At 42.3% G+C, this 17,041-nt stretch overlaps 1 protein-coding gene across 1 annotated transcript in view; it reads right to left on the bottom strand.

Annotated features, from left to right (window-relative positions):
- Positions 1 to 1,557: 1,557 nt before the first annotated feature.
- The window catches only part of LOC115098199 (protein shortage in chiasmata 1 ortholog-like), a 148,311-nt gene continuing 132,827 nt past the window's right edge, over positions 1,558 to 17,041 (bottom strand). Inside the window, exon 7 of the mRNA XM_029614608.1 lies at positions 1,558 to 2,235. Within this exon, the coding sequence (XP_029470468.1) occupies positions 2,135 to 2,235 (101 nt within the window). The 3' untranslated portion in view covers positions 1,558 to 2,134. The remainder of the gene's footprint in view (positions 2,236 to 17,041) is intronic.

The raw sequence follows: 17,041 nt of genomic DNA, 5'->3' as shown, positions 1-17,041 counted from the left end.
GGCGCAGGATTCTTCTTTGTGGGGATGAAGGACGGAACCTTATGTCCTTGTATCGACTATCGAGGTCTGATCCAGATTATGATTAAAGACCGCTACCCCCTGCCTTTAATCTCAGAGCTGTTTGACCGGCTTTAGGGGGCCAAGATATTTTCGAAAGTTGACCTTTCTTTCCTTGCACTCCTCTTGCTTTTGATGGACGTCTAGCTGCTGCGGCGTCTGCCTGCCGTCCTCTCCGGCGACCCCAGACCGGCTTGGGCGCTGCCTCCCACCATGCTCCGTCTGTACTTTAGGGCGCGCGCGCGCCGCGCAGCCCTGACTCTTATTTCCTACTTGGTGCGAACCGCAGGGATGTCCCCCTGTGATGACATCACGGTGCCCGGATATTTAAAGCCTACACTGTTTGCTAGCCTTTGAGTTAGCAAGGGATTCCCTACGAATGGGATTCGCTCTCCGTACCCAGCTACTCTTGCCTCCAATCTACTATTGGACTCTTAACGCTAATGGGGTACCTGCTCCTCGGGGGCCTCACTTGCTTTTCTGGTCGCTATCAGGAAACCGGTACTTGCTCCTCGAGGGCCCATGTTCCCTGACTCGCTGCCTGCTCCTACCTTCTCTTCTGCCTGGAAGGATTCGCTATCTTCAACACCAGTGAGTACTACCATCTTCATCTCAGAGCTTTCTCTGGAACCAGGTACTCGCTCCTCGAGGGCCTGCTTCCGTTCCAGCCCTGGTGCCATCTCCTTCGTGGAACCGCTGAAAGAGTACATCTCCTCCAAGCCTCTCAGGGATCAGGTACTCGCTCCTCGAGGGCCTGCTCTTCCTATCCTGGGGTTCTCCATACTGGGGCTTGTGCATATTCCACTGTACTCATTATTTTTTTCCACTACAGCACTGCTACTGGAGGAGTCGCTGTTCCAGTGCCTGAGGGATACTAGCCCAGCCGAGCTACTTCAACTAGTCATCACTGCCACCTCTGGTGGCTACACCACACTGTTTAATAAAAGATCAATCTCTGTGTTTGTGTGTCCTCAGCTGAGCCTGACCTGTGGCCCCTCATGGGACTGCCCCCTATGGGCGTGGTCAGCTGCCACAGTGTCCAAGGGTCCACCCAAACCTCACTAATTATAACATCTTGCCAGAGAAAAGATGCCTCTAGCCCCTCTGCCCCAGAGGTGCCATCCTTCCCTCCCTCTAAAGACAAAATGGGTCTAGTCTCAAGCACTCGCTTCCCCTCAACCAGGTCCCCTAAGAAATCCCTATCCCCATCTGTGATGAAGAACAGCTGATGGGGGCAGAAGCGATACCCGTCACTTCTGTTCCACTTTTCAAAATGGCACTAGTTGACCTCTGGCTCCCCTGTGTCCCACACATGTGGAAGCTGAGTGAGAAAAGTTAGGACAGTTTTATGGTAGAAGATAACACAAAAAGTGAGTATGTATGTATATGCATGTATACATATACTTACACACACATTTGCATAGGAACAGCTAAGAATATTAATTTCATTTCTGAGTAAGAATCCATTAGATTTATTTTAAGTAAAACCAATCCATTAATATCATACACATTTTTTTAACAATGCACAATGCAAAATATACATTGAAATATGTGATGCAAAAAGGTGCTTAAAATGATTAAAAGCAGCAGTACTAAGTAATTAGCTCAGAATACAAATTGTTTGGTTCTATTGCTTTCTATTGATTTCTTTGAGAGTTTTTGTTCATTTTTGCCTTTATATATTTTAAAATTTTTTAAAACTGAGGTGGGCACATTTTATGATGGCCACAATCTCTTAAAAAATAATTAGTCTCCTTGCTTGAGTCACTCTTTCAGATGATCATCTTGTTACACGCATCAGCATGATGTGTGCATGACGTTACAATTAAGGATCAGCACAACCATTTGTAATAGGCAGGAGAAGCTACCTAGGAGAACCTTTAAAAGCCTTAAACACTAAATGTCTCCTAGGGAATGAAATGAATCAGAACAAAAAGAGGGTACTTAGTCAATGTGTTTGTTTTAACTGCTAACTGAATTCTGTCAAAAACTATTGGACTGGTGCTGCTGCTTTAAGGTTTAACTGCTAAAATATCAAAAATAGTACAGACATTTTTAGTATCCATCTATATCCCCTTCAGAAGAATTTCAGGCGTGTTTGTCCATCATTTCGTCCTGGGACTTTTTCAAATGATAGTCTTCTTCTTTTCAGCTGTGGTAGCTGTGTAAATCTTATATCTGCAAGAAGTGAAAAAGAAAATTGCTTTAGATGTGCTTGCTTTGGCAAGGCTGCAGGAGCCACTGAATTCTCCCTTGGTTTTTGGGTTTTTTTCCTACAGTGCTAATAGCATATGAAGCAGTCTTCAAGGTAGACAAAGCTATGTTGGTATAGGCTAACCAGTATAAGGCATACAGATATATATGGTGTGACAGGGTGTGGTCATTTCCCTGCACTTTTCTTTAAATTACATATTTGGAAGCAACAGAGGCGACCAGAAAAATCCCACATGAGGCTTCTACTGCATAAATGATCAGAGATGATTTATGTACAGCTATTAACATTTTTAGAAAAAATTTCAAGGTAGATGGTAGTTCTTGGTGAGAGAGAAAGCATTTAAGAAAGCAAAAGAAAATCTATCTCTAGCTGGCCTTCCTTGCCAGCACAGGAATCCTCCAAGGAAAAAAAAAAGATTGAGTTCTACCAAGCCACAGCATCTTTTTGCCTCTAAACTCACAAAGAAGCACATTCTCCAGCCATCTCAGTTCACTTCTTCCATCCCTCTTCCTGCAGTAGTTTTCCAAAGGAAGCAAAAAATCCACCTCAACACTCTGCTAATCATGCTTTGAATATGACCCAGCTGTTGCTATTATTCTGGCCACAAACTTGCCTGCAGCTAACAACACTTTCAATTATTTTGCTGCAGTACTGAGGAACTCTGCTGCTCTGATAAATCCCTTTTCTAAAGAATGTACCATCTATGAGAAATTAAAGCCCAATTATGTCACTTCAGGACATGACTGTAACAGAAGTGGCCCCTTGCTGCTGTGGTGCGGTTGGCGCAACCTGGGGGGCGTACCCCACAGGCTCACACCAACAGCTGGCAGAGGTATCCTATGACAAAACTGGTCTGGAACTTCACCTGTACCAGCCCCTTTCCCCGCAGGTTGAGCCCTTGGGTTCCAGGGGCCAGCAGGACTTAGGCGAGAGTCTCTCATGGAATAGTGTAAAGGAAGGGCCAGGGCCAGGCAAGGGTCAGAGACAGGCGGCAAGTGAGAGGAGTCAGTATCCAGGCAAAGCTCCTGAAGCCAATCCGAAGGCAAATGGAATTGACACAGCAGGGCAGGCAGAATAGGCAAAGCTGGACAAGATGAGGCAGGGCAGGCTGGAGAGACAAGGCAGGGCAGCCTAGAGCGACAAGGCAAGGCTGGACAAGGCGTGCAGGAACAAGCAACATGCACTACCAAAGGTAGGAGGACCTGTTGCTGAGATGAGACAGGGAGGTCCAGGAAGGCACCTCGGAGCTTTTCCTGTTGTGGGCCCTTTAAGAGGTGCTGCATGCATGTAACTAGAGGAAAACAGAGGAGCAACGGCATGGCGGCATCCTGTGCTGCACTCGGCAGGGTTGTGTTGCTGGCAGTGTCCAAGCCGCGGGGGATTGCCGGCAGTTTTGGGGTGAGTGAGGCAGCTCGTGGGGATGTCCTGTGAGTGGTCAAACCTATCAATGACAAGGGCTCATGCTGAAGCTTTTACAAATCTGACTGATATGTAGAACATGTATTCATAAAACTTGCAAATACACATATATAAAAAAAAGATGATAAACAGCAGACTATTCTGCATGGGGGTGTTAGTGGTAGAAGGATGAATGCCTATCATTTTCTTACCTTAAGCCTGCTGAGACATGGATTTTTGAAACTGTGTGACCCTATATCTATGTCAACATTATAACAACCTGTGTTGGATACACTACACCAGGGCTTCCCAAACCTGTCCTGGGGACCCCACAGCCTGTCGGGTTTTCAGGATATCCACAATGAATATGCATGAGATACATTTGCATACACGGAGTCTCCAAGGTATGCAAATGTATCTCATGCATATTCATTGTGGATATCCTGAAAACCCGACAGGCTGTGGGGTCCCCAGGACAGGTTTGGGAAGCCCTGCACCACACATTAGATGTAATTGCCTTGAAGGTGAATTTGAAAAGCCCTACACGCGCCAAAGCCGGGAGATATGTGCGTGTTTTGGGTTGGCGCAGCCACGCGGTTTGTAAGAAGCACTCGAGCACACGCATATCTCCTGGTACACGCACAAAGGAAAAAGTAAAAAAAGGGGCAGGGCAGGGTATGGGCGGAGCAGGGACAGGACATGGGCGTTCCGGGACGGTAACTTGAAATGTGTGTGTAAGAATTTACGTGCACAAGCGCGCGCCGGGGTCCCCTACCGCATAACTTTACTTCTGCTATGGAAGTCGTGTAAGTTTTAAAATAAAAAAATCAGACCTAGTCAGTGGGGTTTGAAAGGTTGGGGCTAATAGGTTAATTAGGGGGGTTAGGAAGTCAGGATTCTTTACCTAGGCAAACTGGGAATGGACTGGTGAAACTTGTAATTCCATTGGCGGTTGTATCGAATAAAATCCTCCCACTTCCATGGTAGATCCAGCATTTGCGCGCAAAAGCGCGCATCCATTTAAATTGCGCGCACATGTACGGGCATACAGCTGATTTTATATCCGCACATAAACTGCGAAAAACAGCCATTTCCATTCATGTGAGCTGCCATACTTGCATACATGTTTGCCCACGCAGCTGTTTAAAAGTTACCTTCTTAGAGTTTTATTCAATAAAGTTTTTTTCCACAGACTCAGAATGAGAAAAGTTCTTTTTAGAATAAGGTCCTATGTAGTATATTGCATAGTGCAGGACCTGACAGCCTGTCTTTCCATCTTGTCATGGGAGTGAAAGTGAGACTATTTTTATCTTCTTGGTTCTGCTGGTGAGCATTTCGCCTCTCTTTACCCTCCATGTTTGCTTTTACTGTTGTAGCTTCCTGTGGTAATTAACCCTGACCACTAATGACCACCATGGGGCTGAAAAAACAAGAAGTAACATACTACAAATGGTGGGTTGCAGTTGACAGGTCACCACCAAAAATTTACATTTTTTGGTGGTGGGCCCAGGTGCATTTCTAGATTTGACATGCTGGGGTTTTGTAACAATACTGGGTGGTATCCCTGCCAGCAGGATCCTCAATGAGCCATGCTCAGTCCCACTCAGGCTTCCACTCTGAAGGCAAGGCCAGCCCTATTAGCCCAATCTCACAGGTTAATCCCCACCTCAGCGTGGAGTTTCTTCTCTGCTTGTAGCCTCTTGTCTGTGTATTCTTTGACTAGCATCCCTGTTCTGGGATTCCTTGTTCTTGTATGCCTTGCTTGGTCCTTTGCTCTTTCTTGTGTTAGGCCTCCCAGTGACCTTTCTTGTTAGCGTGTTCCTAGCTTTTCTCCTCTCCTGTGTCAGGCTTTTTAGTGGTCCCCTTGTCGGTGTGGTTCCCTTATGCTATCTGTTGTTCTGTGCTTCTTCTGCAAGGGAGTTGGTTGGACCATTGGATGATCAAAGGGTTAAAGGGACACTTAAGAGAAGATAAGGCCATTGCGGAAAGATTAAAAAATTTCTTTGCTTCAGTGTTTACTGAAGAGCATATTGGAGAGATACCTGTTCCGGAGAAGGTTTTCATGGGTGATGATTCCGATCAACTGAACTAAATCACAATGAACCTGGCCTGATTGACAAACTTAAGAATAGTAAATCACTTGGACCGGATGGTATACACCCCAGGATTCTGAAAGAACTAAAAAATAAAATTTCAGACCTATTAGTAAACATTTGTAACCCATCGGCCAATGTAACTCCAATATTTAAAAAGGGATTCAGGGTGATCTGGGAAACTATAGACCGGTGAGCCTGACTTCAGTGCCAGGAAAAATCGAGGAAACTGTTATAAAGAACAAAATCACAAAACATTTAGACAGAGATGGTTTGATGGGACACAGCCAGCATGGATTTATCCAAAGGAAGTCTTGCTTCACAAATCTCCTACATTTTTTTGAAGGGGTGAATAAACATGTGGATAAAGGTGAACCAGAAGTTGTGGTGTATTTGGATTTTCAGAAGTCCCACAGGAGAGGCTTCTAAGAAAACTAAAAAGTCATGGGATAAGAGGCGATGTCCTTTTGTGGATTGCTAGCTGGTTAAAAGACAGGAAACAGAGAATAGGATTAAATGGTCAGTTTTCACAGTGAAAAAAAGTAAACAGTGGAGTGCCTCAGGGATCTGTACTTGGACCGATGCTTTTTAATATATTTATAAATGATCTGGAAAAGAGTACGAGTGAGGTGATCAAATTTGCAGATGACACAAAATTATGCAGATTGGTGAAATCTCAAGCGGATTGTGATGAATTGCAGGAGGAGCTTGCGAGACTGGAAGATTGGGCTTCCAAATGGCAGATGAAATTTAATGTGGACAAGTGCAAAGTGATGCATAGAGAGAAAAATTACCCTTGCTGTAGTTACACAATGTTAGGTTTATCTTGGGAGTTACCAACCAGGAAAGAGATCTAGGCATCATAGTGGATAATACATTGAAACTGTCAGCCTAGTATGCTATGGCAGTGAAAAAAGCAAACAGAATGTTAGGAATTATTAAGAAGGGAATGGAAAATAAAACTGAGGATGTCATAATGCCTCTGTATCACTCTGTGATGAGACTGCACCTTGAATACTGTGGCAGTTCTGGTCACCGCATCTCAAAAAGAATATAACTGCACTGGAGAAAGTGCAGAGAAGGGCAACCAAAATAAGTGGCATGGAATGGCTGCTCTATGAGGAAAGGGTAAAGAAGTTAGGGCTGTTCCGTCTGGAGAAGAGACGACTGAGGGGGGTATATGATAGAAGTCTATAAAATCAAGAAAGGACTTGAACAAGTTAATGTAAATCAGTTATTTACTCTCTCAGATAATAGAAAGACCAGGGGGCACTCCATGAAGTTAGCAAGTAGCTCATTAAAAACAAATCGAAGAAAATTCTTTTTCACTCAGTGCATAGTTAAGTTCTGGAATTCATTGCCAGAGGATTTGGTTACAGCAGTTAGTGTAACTGGGTTTAAAAAAGGTTTGGATAAGTTCTTAGAGGATAAATCCATAAACTACTATGACAGTAATTAATACGCAATAGTAGCTTGTGATCTATCTAATGTACTTGCCAGGTACTTGTGACTTGGATTGGCCACTGTTGGAAACAGGATACTGGGCTTGATGACCCTTGGTCTAACCCAGTATGGCATATCTTATGTTCTTATGAAGTCTGAGGACTTAATGGAAAATTTTCTTTCTGAGGTAGTATGCACGTCAATTAAATCAGCTCAGAATCAGACCATCAATCATCCAATTTTCTCAATCCACTTATCTATCAATGCTGGTAAAAATACTGTGGACCAACTATAGGAAGTTATCCTTAATTTTAACTAATTTCTTACTTCAGAAAAGGATTAGAATTACAATAAGCACCATTTTCACACACTGTCACAAACAGCTCTGCCTGCCTGCAACTTCTAACACACAACTTTCTCTGTAATTTCCATGTGCAGCTTCTAACACACAGCTTTCTGCAGTCTCTAACACAACCCTGCTTCAGATTTCCAGCACAGCAGCTCTCCCTGCAGCCTCCAGGCACTCAGATCTCTCTCAGTCTATGGCGCACAGCTCTCCCTGCTTCAGGCTCTAGCCAGTTCTCTCGGCAGTTTCCACATGCATTCTGAAAAATAATCCTCAGACGAGATCCTTGCTCCTCTGAAGTCTCGTCAAGTAAAAGTTCTCATCCACTTTAACAAACCTTCTTACCCACCAAGCAGCCATTTAAAAACACCTTTACTAAAGAACACAGCTTCCAAAAGAATTTTAAGTATGTTCAAAACATTATTTAAAGGCAAATTACTTCTTAAATCTTTCTGTGCTTTGCCTCAACTTGGTATTATTATGCAGACCTAATCACCCAGCTGCCTTGCTTAGACCCTGGGGTGAGCTAGTGTTACCATGGCATTGCCATGGCATTGTCTATGGGATATACCAAAGACACAAAAGTCACCACTGATAAAGGTGTATAATCTCAATATCCAACACAATCTGCAGCACTTTCAAAATCTAAATGCTTCTGTGATTGTTTTTAAGAAAATTTAAATAGCAAAATATGCTATATCAATCATAACAATCACTAAAACACTATAATATATATATGGAGAGGTGGCTGGTTTCATATCATTCAAGCATCACCACCTGGTAATGACTTTAGTTTTTTTAATCATCGACTGTCCAACCTCCATCCATAATATTAATATATCTGAGCGTATTTAACAACTAACATTTGTGAATATTTTTTAATTTTTTATGTAAGCACTAAAAAATGTGCACATGATTTAAAAATAATAATAAATGGATTTTTGAAAACATATATCAAAAGAGTGTTATGATTAGAAACCTTATTGCAAAATGTCTCGTTAGCTCAAAACAAAATGTTCGATGTAAAAAAAAGCTTACTGCCCTCACAACGAGGCCACGTTTCAGACATAAATAGTCTTTCCTCAGGGGATGTTAATCTTCATTCTGTTGATCTGTAGGAGCTCTCCCAAACTATCTCTTCAGCTTTGCTTCATTTATTTCACAGATGCCATATTGTCTTAAACCAACAAATCAATATACTATTTGGGTAAATACAAACCAGCCAATCACAGACTTAGAAAGATGTGAGCACCAATCAGTAAAACACAACCAGGTTTACGTCCATGAGTGTCCCATTCACAATAATGATGTAAAGTCCAATTCTTCATTTAAACCACTGGGTGATTGGGTTGGGTTGGGTTTTTAAAGTGAAAATACAAAATGCCTCTTGATAATTTAATTTTGCTGACATGTCACCACCTCGAATAGAATTCCATACCTGGTCAATTATTGTCCATTTTAATTGTGTAAAATTATGATCACAATCTATAGTGTTGTACAATAGAAGGTGAAAGATTTGTATTCTTTAAACGCGACTTATGCTCATGCAAACGAACTCGTATTGGGTGAGTAGTCCGTCCAACTTAAGCCTTCTGACTTGGGCATATTAAAACATACACCACATGTGTAGAAGCACAATCCGTATGCGATTTCCTTTTTATTTTATATCCTGTAACCAGATCTACCCAGCATGTACCCTCAATTGTATTCCCACAATGCTGTCATTGTCCACATTTAAAATGTCCCAACTCCTGGGTATCTATTGATGGTTCTTGTAAATGTGCATGTACCACTTTATCCCTGATGTTACGAGTGGTGAAATTCAAAGGGGGTTTTTGGAAAATCTCATGTAAAGATAATACATGCCAATATCTTTTAATTGATGATGCTATAGCTGCATCTGCAGTTGTCTGTTTAAGAACACAAACCAAATGCGAATCCTCCTTTTTAGGTTTATATTGCAATAATGATTGCCCACTTGTATACATTATTAATTGGCTTCTTCAGGTATCCTCTGGTTCTAAAATGTGACCACAAGATATGCGCTTGTCTTTCAAATTCCACTGTGTCCGAACAAATATGTCTGATACAAAAAAATTGATTGACTGGCAACCCCAATTTAAATGCTCGCAGATGATGGCTGTGAAACTTAAGTAAATTGTTTCTATCTGTGGGCTTGCGAAATATTGTAGTTGAAAATAATCCATTGCTTAACTGAATCTTCACATCTAAAACGGAATAGAATGCGAAGATACTTGTGCAGTGAATTTCAAATTCTCATCAACAGTATTTATCCATGTACAAAATTCCCTTAACTGTTGTTCCGACGAACTCCACACAAAAAAACCATCGTCTATATAACAGTACCATCCCACAATATCCCACATCCCACAATTGCCACCAAATCAAGCTGTAAATATATTGTTCTTCAAAGGCAGCGACATACAGGTTTGCCACAGTGGGTGCCAATGGGGAACCCATTGGAATTACGTGGATCTGTTGATAAAAATGAACCCCAAATAAAAAATAGTTGTTAAATAGAACCATCTCTGTTAGATCCAATAACAATTGAGAAGATGTGTTGAACTTCTGTTCTGTCCTGTAATAGTCTCCACCAACCGTAGGCTTGCACTTGTAGTATATTAGTATATAAAGTATTTATGTCCATAGCTGCCAACCAGTATTGACTATGATGATCTAGTTGTAAAGTCTGCAATATTGTGGCTTTAAATGGAGCCTAATTTAGAACCACTGGCCATGTTTGTGGATCATTTTCTATAACCATATGTTCAACAAGTGAAATCATATGTAAGGGATACTGCTCATTTTTTAACGATATTGCAGATAGGGATAGGGAATTCTTGGAGTAAAATTCCCATCCTCTTTCACTTGGTGGAACAGCTTGACCACATTGACCTCTAAGAAGGATAACTCCATTTGCAGCATTTCCTGATGCTGAGACACCAACCAAGTGAATTTTGATGGGCAATGTGGAGGAATGTCCAATATGTTTGTACAGTTTTCATATTATGCAAAGGACTGCAAGTGTCTGAAGTTATTGAGCCAACAGTTTATATAAAATCTTAACCTGACTCTGCCAGATATATCCTCTGGCACAGGTACTGAGATCTTAAATATATTCCCTATGATGCAGTCAAAGCCCCATCCCAAATTTTGGCTAGGGTGCTGGTTGTGCCTTTGGGACCCTCTCTTGCTATGGACAAGGATGAAGGCCCTGCTGTTGATGGGACCGAGGGGATAGAGGAAAGTGTCTCAGCTAATAAAAATGCTTCCTTGATGCTTCACTCAGCTACCTTCTAATTGAGGATGGTGGGTCTGGAGTGACAGAGGAGGTGGTCTGAAGTGTCACACAGCAGTTTTTAATCTGAGCCACAGCTTCCTTGACTTTATCTCCAAATAGATTATCTCCATTACAAAGCATTTCTGCAAGTCTTTCCTGGACGTCCAACAGATCTGAGGCCCATAGCTAGATGAGTCTGCAGGTACCAGTACCCACTGCAGAGACTATTTGTGCAGTCTCGAAAACATCAAAAGTTGATTGGACCATGTATTTTCCACACTCCATGCCCTTGTCCACCAGTACTTCAAAGTCATCACTCTGCCTTTGAGGAAGCTGCTCTGCTTCTTCTTTCACCTTCTTCAGAATGTCCTGCATATACAGGCACATGAAGAGCTGATAGGCTGCTATGTGAGCACTTAGCATAGCTCTGTGAAAATCGTTCCTCATAAGTGAGTCCAGGATACAAGAATTCTTCTCTAGGGACACCAAAGAATGGGTTTTGGATCTCTTTGCTTTCTTGAGAATGGATTCAACCTCCATTGATTGGTGAGGAGGTGGTGCTTCTCAAATCCTGGACCCTTCTGGACACAAAATAATGCATTCACCTTCTTCTTCTCTGGAACCACAGAGAGGAGACTCTCCCACATCCTCATCTGTACCTCCTGAAAGATTTCATGGATTGAGACTACCGCAGTATCCTTCAGGGACTCTACAAACTGGAAAAGTTCCAGCATCTTTATTCTGGAATAACCCTCCTTATGTGAAAAAAAAATGAAATGGTATCAACCATTCTCTGGATAATGTTGGCAAAGAAGAGATCCTCGGAAGGAGGCTTTCTCCTTTCCTGTGAAGGAGAAGGGTCAGAGAAGAGACCTGTTGAACCCTCCTGATCCATAGCCATATCCCAGGAATATTCCAAGTCTGAGCCTGACTGGTAAATCAGACCTGGTTCTTGCCTAGCTAGCAGACAAGGCCTCAGAGAGGGGAGTGCTTTTCTGTTAGATCTTGATGAGCTCCTGCATCTCGGGGAATGGATTGGAAATCACCATTGGTGTGGCAGTACTTGATATCAATTCCCCTTCAGGAACTGGTATCAGTGCCATTTTGCTGGGTGTCAGCAGGGGTCCCAGAATCAGCTGGACCTCCGTCTTCAGGGACACCAATGCCATCGATACTGAGCACTAATGCTTTGCATCTATCGGCCCATGGCCTTCTGGATCTTCCTGTCTAGCTCCTCTTCAAAGACTGCAAATGCCAACCTGACCTGGGAGGCAGGAGGGGAGGCCACATCTTCTTGGGATACCAGAGGTGTTTTGTTGGCTAATACTTTGACCCTTGGAGAAGGATACAATTTCCGGGATTGCATCAAGAATGAAGTTTAAGTTTAAAAATATTTATTACACAATTCTGGCTGAGTACAAATCACCATTCATAAAATATAACATACAATAACAAACATTTTACAATTAAAATCTTATTCAAAATCCATTTTATACCACCTGGCACTGTTCCTCCAAAGTTTTAATTAACTATGCCTATGATATAGTAAATGCTTCAGCAAAAAAAAAAAAAAAAAATCGTCTTTAAAATTTTCTGGAAACATTTTAAATCTGGTTTGGTCCTCAGAGATTCTGGTGAAGCATTCCACATCCTAGCGCCTGTTGCTGAGAATGTTCACTCTCTTGTCTCACATAAATGAATAGCTTTTACTGTAGAAATCTCAAGGAAGTTCTACTTTGAGAGCAAAGCTATCTATTAAGGACACAAATCTTTAATAGAGCACTACTCTTGTACAGGGCTCTTGAATCCAATACCTTATGAGTTAATATTAGAATTTTAAATTTTACCCACTATATCATTGACAATTTGTAGAATTGGGGAAATGTGCTCACTCCTATACCTGCCTTAACTAGCACCCTTGCAGCCTCACTCTGTATCACCTGTATCACCTTCAAGGCACATGTAGTTGACATAGATAGGCCTATATAAACTGTAATAAACCATGCCCAGAGCTGCAGAACTGTCCGAAAATGATCTATTGTCAAAAAAGGCCTGAGCCTCCTTAATAACCAGGTCTTATAAAAAATCTCTCTCAATACAGGATTCCCTTGGGGTTTTAGGGACAGAATATGTCAAACACTACCCCAAAGTTATGGACCTGGTTGGAAATAGGAATCGGCAATTTCTTAGCTGAATAGAGAAAGGGACATCAGGTTTTGTGTCACAGACTAGAGATGGAACCACAGCAGCTGACGATCAGAACCAAGGCATCAGAACAGAATCAGGAGGCAGAGTTCTTGCAGTGATAGGGGTCAGGCTGAGGTCAGCGCAAGAGGAGTTCAAACACAGTTGAGAGACAAGCAAGAAGTCAGAACAGGCAGCAGACAAGGCAGAATCAAGGGATAGGCCAAGGGACAGGTGAAGGCAGCAACAAAAAAGCAACACACAGGCACACACAGAACCAAAACTTGTTGTTCAGGCATTGGCTGACAGAACTGAGCTTCTTTAATAGGATAGCAGTGATAATGTCATCAGGGTGCACCCAGAGGAAATCCTGTGCGTTGGACCTATAAAATTGCTGAGTTGGTGAGACCAGCCTCCCTTAGACAGAGCTGCAGGATGCATCAGATTATCTGGATGCCAGAAACCATGCTCAAAACCTTGAGGTATGGCATGCTGTCTGCTGTGCAGCACCTTGCAACCGGCAGCATGTTACATTTAGCAATTCTTGGCAGGAAAAAACTCCAGTCTTTCTTACATCTAGCTTTAACCTATGTGTAGACAGCCATTGCTGTATAGCCGTGGTAAAGATGCCTACTTTTTGCAATGTATCTTCAATTCTTTCAACAGAAATAGTGAACTGGATATTATCAGCAAAGGTTAGTTATATCACTCCCTGATCAGCCAAAATCCTGCAAAGAGATTTCATATTTATTGTATTTTAAACAATATAGCTGAAAGGGCCAATCCCTGGGGCACTCTGATCTCTAATGGAAACCAAGATGATGATATGCTTCCTGTTACTACTTTCTGCACTTGTTCTGTGAGCAAGGACTGAAGCTAGGCCAGTACAGTCTTACACATTCCTTATTCAGAGAGTCAAGAGAAAAGCCGTACATGATTAGAAGTATTGAAGGCAGAAGAAATATCCATGAAAACTTGTGAAAATCTAATACAGCAAAATACATCAAGAATAGCTAATAATAGTGTCTTTGTGCTATGATTAACTCTAAAACCAAATTGTTGGCAATCGAGTACTTCGTGATCTTCTAAAAACTCTTTCAACTGTTTATAGTCCATACCCTCAACAACTTTTGAAAGAATGGATAGAGGAGATACTTGTCTGTAATTTGCAGGATCATCTCAGGTGGAACCATCTTTCTTTATAAGCTGAATGAAGGTACATTTAAGGGAATGTGGCAATCTTCCCTCAGTAGTCAAACTCACAATTTTTGTGCATGTGTGTGTGTGTGGGGAGGGTGGTAACAATTTCATTAGACTTTTCAAAACAGGGATAGAGCAAGGGTTCAGTGGGCATCTTGAGTGGCTTATTGCATGGAGAAATGAGTTGATCTCTAGTTCAGATACATGAGTAAACTTGTTCCATACCACCTTATCTAACTGAAATCTATCAGTGTCGATAGTACAATCAGTATCAAATCAACACAGAGAGATGTGATCTTCCCGTGGATGTAATCAGCTTTCCTCACCACAGGAATGCTTTGCGGGATTCAAGGTTGCTGCCAAAATGTCCCTGCTCCTGGCATTATGCATTGACAGAGACCAAGGTCGATACTTCATGGCTTCAACCGATATATGTCTTCAGAGCTTGTTGATGCCAGAATCAGAAGCTTAATCCTTTGCTCTCCTCCGATGGGAGAGGACAGATAATGGTCCTTACTCCTAATCCTTCCTAGTGCTCACTGTTAAGGGAGCCTGATGCCCTCCTGATGTCAATGCACCACCAGCAGTCAATGCAGCTCCTGGGTCCTTTGATGTTGATCCTCTGATGCTGAGACCAATGGGCTGGACTCATGAATACCAAAGTGCTTTTCCTTGAGGTCAAACCATGATCGATGTCTCTTATGTTGCGCCGGGAGGTGAACCCTTGGCCTAGTGCAGGATTGTAGGCTCCCTGGTCGGACCCAGAGAGCGCCTGCCACCAGGAGGTGGAGCACAAGAGGCGATAGAGGCTAGCTGGAACTTCGCCACTAGCAACCCTAAATACCCCCGGGTTGAGCCCTTGAGTACCTGGGCCACCTGGTCTTAGGTGGGCCTCGCAGGACCTCCTTGACAGGAAGTTCTGAGGTGTGCCCACCACAAGCAAGGGCACGTGGTCGACCCATAGGCCGGAAGTACTGGGTGCCTGGGAAGGCCAGAAGAGTGTCTCTGAATGTGTAGTGAGGATTATGGCCAGGTTCAATAAGCGTAGTCAGCCAATGCAAGATCTTGTGTGTCAGGGAAGACTACAGTGATAGGGGTATACTACCGTCCACCTGGTCAAGATGGTGAGATGGACAGTGAAATGCTAAGAGAAATTAGGGAAGCTAACCAAATTGGTAGTGCAGTAATAATGGGAGACTTCAATTACCCCAATATAGACTTGGGTAAATGTATCATCGGGTCACACTAGAGAGATAACGTTCCTGGATGGAATAAATGATAGCTTTATGGAGCAATTGGTTCAGGAACCGACGAGAGAGGGAGCAATTTTAGATCTAATTCTCAGTGGAGCACAGGACTTGGTGAGAGAGGTAACGGTGGTGGGGCCGCTTGGCAATAGTGATCATAATATGATCAAATTTGATTTAATGACTGGAAAAGGAACAGTGTGCAAATCCAAGGCTCTCGTGCTAAACTTTCAAAAGGGAAACTTTGATAAAATGAGAAAAATTGTTAGAAAAAAACTGAAAGGAGCAGCTACAAAAGTAAAAAAATGTCCAAGAGGCATGGTCATTGTTAAAAAATACCATTCTAGAAGCACAGTCCAGATGTATTCCACACATTAAGAAAGGTGGAAAGAAGGCAAAACGATTACCGGCATGGTTAAAAGGGGAGGTGAAAGAAGCTATTTTAGCCAAAAGATCTTCATTCAAAAATTGGAAGAAGGATCCAACAGAAGAAAATAGGATAAAGCATAAACATTGGCAAGTTAAATGTAAGACATTGACAAGACAGGCTAAGAGAGAATTTGAAAAGAAGTTGGCTGTAGAGGCAAAAACTCACAGTAAAAACTTTTTTAAATATATCCGAAGCAGAAAGCCTGTGAGGGAGTCAGTTGGACCGTTAGATGATCGAGGGGTTAAAGGGGCACTTAGAGAAGATAAGGCCATCGCGGAAAGACTAAATGATTTCTTTGCTTCGGTGTTTACTGAAGAGGATGTTGGGGAGGTACCCATAATGGAGAAGGTTTTTATGGGTAATGATTCAGATGGACTGAATCAAATCACGGTGAACCTAGAAGATGTGGTAGGCCTGATTGACAAACTGAAGAGTAGTAAATCACCTGGACCGGATGGTATACACCCCAGAGTTCTGAAGGAACTAAAAAATGAAATTTCAGACCTATTAGTAAAAATTTGTAACTTATCATTAAAATCATCCATTGTACCTGAAGACTGGAGGATAGCAAATGTAACCCCAATATTTAAAAAGGGCTCCAGGGAGATCCGGGAAACTACAGACCGGTTAGCCTGACTTCAGTGCCAGGAAAAATAGTGGAAAGTGTTCTAAACATCAAAATCACAGAACATATAGAAAGACATGGTTTAATGGAAAAAAGTCAGCATGGCTTTACCCAGGGCAAGTCTTGCCTCACAAATCTGCTTCACTTTTTTGAGGGAGTTATTAAACATGTGGATAAAGGTGAACCAGTAGATATAGTATACTTGGATTTTCAGAAGGCGTTTGACAAAGTTCCTCATGAGAGGCTTCTAGGAAAAGTAAAAAGTCATGGGATAGGTGGCGATGTCCTTTCGTGGATTGCAAACTGGCTAAAAGACAGGAAACAGAGAGTAGGATTAAATGGGCAATTTTCTCAGTGGAAGGGAGTGGACAGTGGAGTGCCTCAGGGATCTGTATTGGGACCCTTACTGTTCAATATATTTATAAATGATCTGGAAAGAAATACGACGAGTGAGATAATCAAATTTGCAGATGACACAAAATTGTTCAGAGTAGTTAAATCA

Source organism: Rhinatrema bivittatum, chromosome 1 (assembly GCF_901001135.1).
Source record: "Rhinatrema bivittatum chromosome 1, aRhiBiv1.1, whole genome shotgun sequence".
Taxonomy (NCBI): Eukaryota; Metazoa; Chordata; class Amphibia; order Gymnophiona; family Rhinatrematidae; genus Rhinatrema; species Rhinatrema bivittatum.
The sequence above is the reverse complement of the archived record's forward strand: the minus strand, read 5'-3'. Positions and strand labels throughout refer to the sequence as shown.